General features: G+C 47.1%; 1 protein-coding gene across 1 annotated transcript in view; it reads right to left on the reverse strand.

Annotated features, from left to right (window-relative positions):
- IRAK2 (interleukin 1 receptor associated kinase 2) overlaps nt 1–10659 on the reverse strand; it is a 32279-nt gene extending 21620 nt beyond the window's left edge. The window contains exons 1-2 of the mRNA XM_065407959.1: nt 10431–10659; nt 6784–6963 (exon numbers count right to left, since the gene is read on the reverse strand). Of these exons, the coding sequence (XP_065264031.1) occupies nt 6784–6963; nt 10431–10560 (310 nt within the window). The 5' untranslated portion in view covers nt 10561–10659. The remainder of the gene's footprint in view (nt 1–6783; nt 6964–10430) is intronic.
- Nucleotides 10660–10907: the final 248 nt, after the last annotated feature.

Raw genomic sequence — 10907 nt, forward strand, 5'->3', positions numbered from 1 at the left:
ACTACAATGTGATATATGCCAGCAATGCCCCTCTGCCATGTACATTGGCCAAACCAGACAGTCTCTACACAAAAGAATAAAATGGACACAAATCAGACATCAAGAATTGTAACATTCAAAAACCAGTAGGAGAGCACTTTAATCTCCCTAGATACTCAATAACAGACTTAAAAGTGGCAATTCTTCAACAACAAAAACTTCAAAAACAGACTTCAATGAGAAACTGAAGAACTGGAATTAATTTGCAAACTGGACACCATCAAATTAGGCCTGAATAAAGACTGGGAGTGGATGGGTCACTACAAGAAGTAATTTTCCCTCTGCTGATACCCACACCTTCTTGTCAACTGTTGGAAATTGGCGACGTCCACCTTGATTGCATTGGCCTCGTTAGCACTACAAAAGTAATTTTCCCTCTCTTGATATTCACCTCTTCTTGTCAACTGTTGAGAATAGGCCACTTCCACCTTAACTGAATTTGCCTCGTTAGCACTGACCCCCCACTTGGTAAGGCAACTCCCATCTTTTCATGTGCTGTAATGTTTATACTGCTTACTGTACTTTTCACTCCATGCATCTGATGAAGTGGGTTTTAGCCCACGAAAGCTTATGCCCAAATAAATTTGTTAGTCTCTAAGTTGCCACAAGGACTCCTCGTTGTTTTTGCTGATACAGACTAACACAGCTACCACAATGAAACCTGATATATTAACGATTTTAAGCAACTCAGATATTACGGTGATGGAGACCATATAAGTACCTTAGATAGAACATTAATAAATGTAGTCTTACTACACTCCCCACAAAACCATTCATTATTATTATCATCCCTATTTTTCAGATACGGAGCAGCAATTTGCCCAAACTCATACAGGAAATCAGTAGTATAGCTGATCGCAGACTGAATGCAGATCTCTGGACTTCTACTCCAGTGCCTTAACCACAAGACCATCATTCATTACACCATTTTCTTTGGTGATTATGGCAGAACAGCAATGATCCTGAACAATGAGATTCAATTCTGGATTCCAAGTTTGCCGCCTCCCCCCAAATGTATGTCTCCTCACATCTTGGGCTGACCTATTATCATTTGTGAAATTTGGCTCTCAAGCTAGGTATGAATTCCATCCACCTGAATTCAAATTGGGTATTAGCCCCAACCCAACTCTAGGGCAGGAAGGCGGTGTATTTAATTACTTCTTTAGCAACTGTTCTTTTTAAGGGCTTGGCTACACTTGCTAGTTACAGTGCAATAAAGGAGCCCCTGGCGCACTAGCTCACTCCCCGTCCACACTGGCAAGGCCCGTAGAGCGCTCTGAGTCCGCGGCTTCAGCACGGCTGGTACTCCACCTTGGTGAGAGGAATAACGTTTGCTGCGTCTTGGCTACAATGCCCGGGCGTCAGTGTGAACGAGGTGTTGCGTTACTACGCTCTGATCAGCCTCCGGAAACGTCCCATAATCCCCTTAAGTCAAGTGGCCACTCTAGTCATTGTTTTGAACTCCTGTAGGAATCCGGAAATGCCCTTTCAAAGCTCCGTTTCTGACAGCCGGCATGCAAGCCATTACTGGGAATGCTGTGTGAGAGAGAGAGGCGGGGGGGAGGGGGAGGTCTGCTGCTGTCTGAACTTACAAGACAGCATGCTGACATGCTCTCAGCCCCCCAAAAACCCACTCTCTCTCCCCCACATACACACAACACACTCCCTGTCACACTCCACCCCACCCCTCCCATTTTAAAAGCATGTTGCAGTCACTTGCATGCTGGGATAGATGCCCATAATGCAACACTCCCAATGCTGCTGCAAGTGCCGCAAACGTGGCCACACCAGTGCGCTTGAAGCTGTCAGTGTGGACAGATTGCAGCACTTTCCCTACTGCGCTCTACGAAGGCTGGTTTAACTCAAAGCGCTCTACATCTGCAAGTGTAGCCATGCCCTAAAGTACTCCACTGCCTAACTTTCCTGGCTTTTATGACCCCAGTCAGCTACTCCCCTCCCACATGCCACTCCTAGTTCATTGTGCTCCTTTAATCTCACTCAAACAGCTCAAGCTTTGCTTTCCTCTAAGGCCTGATCCAGCTCCCATGAAACTCAATGGAAAGATTCCTCTTGACTTCCATGAAAATGGCTGCATTGGACAAATTCATTCTATTAGTCAAGTGTTACAGCAGAGCTTACAAGCAGATTTTACTCCCAGTTGATTTGGAAGGAAGTTGTTTAGATACTATTTTTAACAGGGGAAACCCCTGGACTTGCTGGTGTTTGCTGAGTACAGAACAGTCCTGTTTACCCCAAAATCTTTCAGCAAGCTCAAAAACTTTCACAAAGACAGAGGATCACAGAAGCAGGGTGTGATGAGGAAAGCCACTCACATCAGAAGAGACTGAGGTCAGATAGGAAGGAGCTGTACCCAATAAGGGAGCTAGATGCTTGGGATTCTGCTGCATGTTACAGAAAATGCTGTAACATGCATACATACAAGAAGAACGATCATTATCCAGAAAGAATGTGGTTGGTGTCACTATGTAGCTGAGATTATTATGTTTTCTGCGTACGTCAGGAATCGGCTGCTGCTGGAGACAATTGCCATATGGAGGGCTGTTTCTCCATTACCTTATACCTTGTGTAGTCATCAATAGGAATTTTACCTGGTCCTTGCTGAGACAAAGCTTTCCTTGACTAGTGGAAGTTGCCTGAGTAAGGGCTGAGTTGTTTTTGAGTAAAAACAGAATCTCAAGATTTCATCCAGGATCCCTTTCCATTTTCAAATACTAGAGCAGTTTTAACTAACAAAAGAAATCTACCATGCATCTGGGTTTGCGGTGTAGTTGCTCTGAAGATTACTGTGGCTGGGTTTCAGTCTTTGAGCCTTGTAGTCTGTACACTACAGTACAATAAGATTAAATAAAGGAGTTCCCCCTGCACTGAATGAGTAGGAGTCACACTGAGGTCATCCAGCTGTTTACAGAAGGCTTTGCTGGAGGTTGCCAGATATCTCTACCCTGGGGCAAAAGTGATATCATCATCTCAGGTGTTAATAAAATCCATTTCCTTAATCTTTGAATGCAACTTTTGAAAGCCTGGTAAAAATTAAATTCCCCTGCCACAGAAAAGACATAACACCTAGCTGAGTAATAGACTTTTCCTGGAAAAGATAAAAATCAGGTTGCAAATTGCTGTTCCTTGCATGTAATTAAAGAAAGTGTGGAGAGGTTTTTGTGTCCGGTTCCAAACTGCTTTCTCCAAAGGAAAGAATGTAGCTGATTTTCTCTCTGAAATCATTACAGCATGGTATACATACAGTAATAGCATTACTCAGAAATGCCAGGAACACCCTGCACTGAGCAAGCACAAGAACAAAGGTGGATCCAGGATTCCTTTGTGGGGAGGTGGTGGAGTACAGTGTTTTAATGGCTGCTTCTAATTAGAGTTTAAAGTGTGACTGTGTGAAAAGTGACTTTAAAAACACTATTGTGTGATTCCATATTTATTGTCTCAGTGACTTCCAAATCAAATTTGCTTCATTTAGAAAAAAATCATCTTTATTTATAACAGCTAGACCTGCCAACTTAGGCTATGTCTACACTACAGACCTTACAGCTGCACAGGTGAACCGCTGCAGTTACGCTGCTGTAAAGTCTCCCATGTAGCCGTTCTATGCCTGTGGGAGAGAACGGCTACATGGGAGACATAGCACTGTCCACACCGGCGCTTTTGTCAGGGAAACTTATTTCAGTCAGAGGTAGGGTGTTTTCACACCCCTGACCGACAAAAGTGCTAGTGTAAGCAAAGCCTTAGTTTAGAACCTGAGTTAACAACTGTGTTACTGATGTGCATGTCAGAATAGATACCAGCTCATTTTCCCATAGCTCTATTGGTTCTACAGGGTGGATAGGAGTAAGGTTTCTTTCTCCTACAGTGAGTAGATGTGATTCTGAATTCAGACCGGGGGTATATCTGTTAAGTAAGAAGGTGCCATTTTTACATTGGCCCAATGATGTTAATTGAGCAAAACTCCCTCTGAAACCAACGGTAATTTTGCTTGATTAAGGAAGGTGAGATTTTTGGCCCTTAGTCACTTTTAAGAGTAAAATTGCATTTTCAGGGACAACTAAAACAGAATGTCTGTGGGCTGTTTAACATGTATGTTTCAGGCTCCTCAAAAGAGCTATTATTTTTGTCTATGACAGCATTAACTCAGACTCCAAGTACCTGAAACCCTGGCAGTTTATCTGAGGAACTTACATAGCTGATTCACTAGGGTGTAGTCAATGTTTGTGAAGCACTATGGATGTGCTGAGTATCACCATTATTTGCCAAGGACAGGATCAACACTCCTCTGATGTGCCATAAATAAACTGACATCCAGTGTATAATGTTAAAGCCTTGATGCCATCCATCAATCAAGTGTTGTCTTGTTACCATTCTGACTGGCATCAAGAAACAGCAAGAGACAAGTTTGTTATCTCAGGCCCGTCCTGCTAAATGCTGAGAGCCTTCTGCCTGTTGCTGAGCATTCCTGCAATTTACTTGAGTGATGTTTGGATCGGAGTTTTGGTTCAGCCCATCTCTAATTGATAAGGTCTGTTCTTCCTTGGACAGATAAGAATAAATCCTGATGACACTAAGAGTAGACATTCACCTATGACCAGGGCACCAAAATGCTTTGAGAGGCAACATGGCCCACTGGATCTAGCACAGGATTAGAAGCTGGGAGCTTGTTCTGGCTCAGTTTCTCCCTGTGCAATTTGGGGCAAGTCACTTAACTTCCCCGTGCCTCAGTTTCCCCATCTCTAAAACAGGGATAGTTCCTTACATGGGTACTATGGGTATGAGCTGGTTAATATCTGTAAAGGTCTCCTCAATGTGTAGTCAAAAAACAAACATACCTTGGGTACATAAGGTATTGAAAGGAATTTGATTATTTCATAATGCCTTTTTATAAGTCAATGCTTTGTTCAAATTCTAGGCATCCTATATCTAAAGTGATATAGCAGAAACAGAGGCTGTTCACAGAGGGTGATAAAAATTATTAGAGGTCTGGGAAAACCTTCATATGGTGACACAGAAAAGACTAGGACTATTTAGTTGAGAGAAGGTGCTAAGAGGAGACATACTGTAATAGAGGTAGACAAAATACTGAATGGAATAGAAAAGATAAATCAGAAATTCCTATTAACCCTTACTCACAAAGGCACCGACTTCTAATTTCCCCTGGGGGTGCTCAGCCCCAGGCCCCGCCCCCACTCCACCCCTTCCCCCAAGCCCTCACCCCCACCTCTTCCCTCCCCCACTCCACCCCTTTCCCAAGGCCCACCCTCACCCCTTCCCTGCCTCTTTCCACCCCCTCCCCCAAGTGCGTCACATCCCCACTCCTCCTCCCCCTCCCTCCCAGCACCTCCTGCACACGGTAGAACAACTGATCCACGGGAGGTGCTGGGAGAGAGGGGGAGGAGTTGATTGGCAGGGCCGCCAATGGACGGGAGTGGGGGGCTGTGGGAGCGGAGTTTGGCTGCCAGCGGGTGCTAAGCACTCGCTAATTTTTTTCTGTGGGTGTTCCAGCCCTGGAGCACCCACGGAGTCCGTGCCTATGCTTACTCATAATACAAAAGCAAGGGATATGCAATGAAAATTAAAGGCAGCAGATTTAAAACTGACCAATGGCAACATTCTTCTACACTATGTATCATTAGCCAGTAGAACTGAATGATACATGATTCCACCAAGGCCCACAGCTTACTAGTATTAGAACAGACACCATTACATTTTTTTTTAATTTTCTCTGATGTGCTAGAGCAGGGGTGGGCAAACTTTTTGGCCCAAGGGCCACATCGGGGTTGCAAAACTGTATGGAGGGCCGGGTAGGGAAGTCTGTGCCTCCCCAGACAGCCTGGCCCCCGCCCCCTATCCGCCCCCTCCCATGTCCCACCCCGATTGCCCCCCTCAGAACCCCGACCCATCCAACCCCCCCGCTCCTTGTCCCCTGACCAACCCCTCCCTGGACCCCCCGCCCCTAACCGCCCCCCAGGGACCCCACCCCCTAGCCAACCCCCCTGCTCCCAGTCCCCTGACTGCCCCGACCCCTATCCACACCCCCGCCCCCTGACAGGCCCCCTGGTACTCCCATGCCTATCTTTCCCTGTCCCCTGACCGCCCCCCCTCCCCGAACCTTTGCCCCATCCAACCACCCCCTGCTCCCTGTCCTCTGACTGCCCCCCGGGATCCCACGCTCCCTTACCATGCCGGAGCCAGCCATGCCGCCACGCTGCCCGGCAAGAGCGGCGGGCCAGAGCGCTGGCGGCGTGGCGCGCTGAGGCTGCGGGGAAGGGAGGACAGCAAGGGAGGGGCCGGGGGCTAGCCTCCCCCGACGGGAGCTCAGGGGCCGGGCAGGGTAGTCCCACGGGCCGGATGTGGCCCGTGGGTTGTAGTTTGCCCACCTCTGTGCTAGAGACATAAATTCTTGTGCTTCAGAGCATAAGCCAACCTCTCTGGGCAGATTGCTTTCTACATCGAGGTTCTTGCATCTTCCTCTGAGTCATCTCATACTGATCACTGTTAGAAACAGGATATTGAACTAGAGGGACCAATGATCTGCTCTGGTATGGCACTTCCTATGTTATTGCTTAATTTGTGAGGGTGGAAAATCAATGTAGTTGGAATTTTAGAATGAGGTTTCCAGTGAGAGGTTTTCTTAACTAAAAAGAGGATTTATTTTGCTAGGGTTTACGTTGCCTAATTTAAAATACAATAAGTTTCTCTCAGGGAGAAAGATCATCTACTCACAGTCCAGAATCACTTGTGCTGCTCGGTAGAGCTGCAGTGCTTGGAGAAGTTCCAGTAACTGTTGGACTGTTGCTAGCCTCACTCCCCACCACCACATGAGCTCTCTCGTTATGCTGATTCCCGTCTTCTCCATGCACTTGATTTTCCGCAGCTCTGTCTGATCAGTTATCACATAGGAGGCTAAAGGTAAAGAAGGGATATTTCTCTTATAAAAATGGAAGAAACAAATACAAGCAGGGGAAGTCCAAGCCTATTGCATATGCTCATTTAGTTTACATTTGCACAATTGAAAAAATAGGTACACAATAAATTAGGAATAAAGGAGATCTTAATGCGAGTCTTAAGAAAAATCGGTTCCCTGGAGTAAGAGGTTCTAAATGTTTTGTAAAAATGGAAACATTTCTTTAAATTTTTAGAGACTCGCAAAAACAAATTGGCAAAATTCCTTGCACTTTTCTCCACATTTTCCATGTAACATCCAGTGCCCCTGATATTTTACACCAAAGTGAGACCAAATTAAATTCCTGGTGTAATGCCACTGAAATCAATGGGCTAAATTCAGCAGTGAGTCTGTGGCCCTATGCACACTAGGAAACATCACTGTTTCAGTATTCAGTTTAGTCGAACCAGAGCTATATTACAGTTTAGTGGCAAGTGTAGACAAGGACAAACCATAGTTAGTGAAGGGTCAGCTAAACCTACTGGAAAAATGGTTCAGTTTTCTAGTGTACAGAAGGCCTAAGTGAGGCTAGAAGAAATCTAAGGGTATGTCTACACTACAGCTGGCACAGCTACGGCGCTACAGCTGTGTCACTGTAGTGCCATAGTAGACGCTTTGTACATTGATGGAAGGGGTTTTTCTGTTGATGTGGTTAATCCACATCTCCGAGAGGTGGTAGGTAGATTGTCAAAAGATATTTTCCCCAGCCCTGAGCAACATAACTAGGTCGATCAAATTTTTAGTATAGACCAGGCCTAACGTTACTGTAATTTAGGCCTGGTCTATACCCTGGTCTACAATTAAACTTTAGATCAACCTAGCTATATCTCTCAGGGGTATGAAAAATTCACACCCCTGAGGACCATAGTTAAACAAACCTAACCCTTGGTGTAGATGCAGCTAGGTTGATGGAAAAATTCTTCCATCGGCCTCACAACAACTGCTCGGGGAGGTGGTTGGAAAAACCTGTTCCGTCGTAGTAGGAAGCATCTACACTATAGGCACTGCAGCGGCAGCACTGCAGCTGTATCGCTATAGTTCCCGTAGCGTAGACATGCCCTACACTACAAATGTGTTGCTGATATAACTATAATGGCAGAGCCTCCTAGTGCAAACACTGTTTATGTCAACCGAAGGTGTTTTTTTGTCAGCATAGTAAAACTGCCTCCCCAAGTGACATTAGCTATGCCCCCAGAAACACTTTTCTGTTGGTGTAGCTGCATCTATACTGGGAGGTTTTCTGGCATAGTTATGGGTATGTCTACACTACAAAATTATGTCGACCTAAGTTACTTTGGCATATACCCGCTGCAGTAATTAAATCACTTTTGCATGTCCACACAATGATCCTTGTGTCAGCGGTGTGCCTCCTCACCAGGAGCGCTTGTACCGATTGTAGTGTGAGTGTGGGGCACTGTCAGACAGCTTCTGAAAGCCAGTAACAGTCAACGTAAACAACGCAATGTCTACATGTCACTGCACTGACCTAACTACATCAACACTGACTCTATGCCTCTCCTGGAGGTGGAGTTATTAAGTTGGCATAGTGAAGCAGTTACATCAGTGGGAGCGAAATTTTAGTGTAGACACTTACATAGTTAGGTTGACGTAAACTATCACCAGTGCATCTATGCTGTTTTGTGGTCATCAATGGCTGCAGCTGGGGCAAATACCCAGTGTACATAATGCTTTAGACTCCCTTACACTTGGTAAATTAGTGTCAGGGAGTTTAAATTTCTCTGCTTACACATTTCCCCTTAATTTGGCCCAATGGAGTTACAGCTGGGATGGAATTTAGTTCATGATCCTCTATTACTACACCCTTTGTCCTTTCTCCTCGGTCTGTCATTGTTCACTGTGTTTCTCTAATTTAGACTCCAAGCTGCAGGGACCTGTTCTTCTTTGACCTTCAGACTCTTGGGGTTTGGGATAAACGATTTTCTCTTTCAATACAAAATGTGGATTTGGGGGATAGAAACAAATGTTGGATAATTTGAAATGTGAATATCCAGGAATTGGATAATCCGGGTATGCCCATCTCTCCAAGGGTCCATGCACTGAATAAATAATAATTTAAGTAGAGAAAATGTCATAAGAATAGTAAGGAAAGTGCTTATTTTATATCTTTTGATTTCACTTAGGAGAGAAAAGCCAAGTAGCAAAGGCATCAGGTCAGGGTTTTTCGAATCTGGAGTTTTGATTCAGGTCCATCTCTACCGTTGGAAAATCAACGTATTCAGAGGTAAATTTAGCATACAAACAAGGTGGATAAACAAAAACGAAGAAACAGGGCAAAGAAACGGGAATCATAAAATCTCCAAGCCAGGGTGGGACTGATGGGATTAGAGCAGGGGTTCTCAAACTGGGGGTGGTGAGGTTATTACATGGGGGTCATGAGATTATTACATGGGGGTTGTGAGCTGTCAGCTCTGCGCATGGTGGGGCTCTGGCTGACAGCCGGAGCCCGGCCCTGTGTGAGACCATAGGCGCCAACTCCATGGGTGCTCCAGCCCTGGAGCACCCACAGAAAAAAATCAGTGGGTGCTAAGCTTTCCTCCCCCAAGCACCTCCTGCCCACCACAATCAGCGGTTCCAGGCTGTGCAGGAGGCACTGGGGGCAGAAAGAGGAGGGGCAAGGGTGAAGCAGGGGCAAGAAGAGGCAGGATGGGGATGAGGCTTTGGGGGAAGGGGGTGGAGTGGGAGCGGGGCCTGGAGCTAAGTGGGGTTTGAGCACCCCTGGAGAATGGAAGAAGCTGGTGCCTGCGGGCAAGGCAGTCACCCGGAGCCCCTCCAACCCAGCTCCACCCCCAACCCCGCTTTGCATCCAGCATGTAATAGTGTTAAATATAAAAAAATGTGGTTTTAAATTATAAGGGGGGTTGCCCTCAGAGGGTTGCTGTGTGAAAGGGGTCGCCAATACAAAAAGTTTGAGAACCACTGGATTAGAGAACGGAATCAATAGCGTAGAAAACAATGGTAGTGGAGTGGCAAGAGAGGAGAAGGGTGGAAAGCCTGTGGGAGCTGGGAGCCTGGCTGGGGTGGAGGAGCAAGGAGGGACTTCCAAACGTCACACTAGATAGCCAAAGTATTTCTGTGCTTATCTGAATAGAATGGAGGTTTAGTCACCACTAAGTTGTTTACAGCTTGATCCTGCTCATGGCTCCATGCAGGTGAAGCCCGGAGCCCCACACGCATCCATCTACAGCATCTGGTCTTTAGAGAGCACCAAGAAGTGCCTCTGTGTGACTGGCGCCTGAACCCATCTTCGAAAGTAGAGAGTTCACTGCCGGGGCTTGTCTCCATCCCTCTGCCCTTGCTCCGTCCTGTCACCTGCCTGGCTAGACCCCTGCCTGAGTCGCTCCTTGCCAGCAAGCCCGCCACCCCTTCCCCTTTCAGCGCTCTCCTCCCCGCAGCGCCCCGCTCTCACCGAAGCGCATCCAGTCGGAGTCGTTCAGACAGTCCATCTTCTGGCAGAAATCCTCCAGCACGCAGGCAGGCAGGGTGTGAATGTACGCGGGCGGCGGGGAGCCCCCCAGGGCGGGCTGTTGCTGGGCCATTCCTTCGCAGTCACTTGCTGCGCTCGCCGCCTCGCTTCACCTCACCTCCCTGGGCCGTCAGCGGCACGCAGCGTGTGCTGGGCTCGCTCTCTGGCGCCTCTCTGCGCGTAGGCGCTGCCGCTCATCTCACACGCCTCGGAGGCTTCCTCTTCTCCGGGGGCTGGCATTGGCGGCCTGTCCCCCTATCAGCAGCGGCCGCTGGCCCCGAGGCGGATGTATACTGCCAGAGAGGCGATTTGGCTCTGCCAGCCTCACAGCCTCTTCCTGCCTGGGTGACGTCATCCGCACTGCCCTCAAGCATGAAGCAGGTTTTTCCTCCCGAGGGTGGGTGGTTACTACTCCAGCCG

This window comes from Emys orbicularis, chromosome 7 (assembly GCF_028017835.1).
Source record: "Emys orbicularis isolate rEmyOrb1 chromosome 7, rEmyOrb1.hap1, whole genome shotgun sequence".
Lineage (NCBI taxonomy): Eukaryota > Metazoa > Chordata > Testudines > Emydidae > Emys > Emys orbicularis.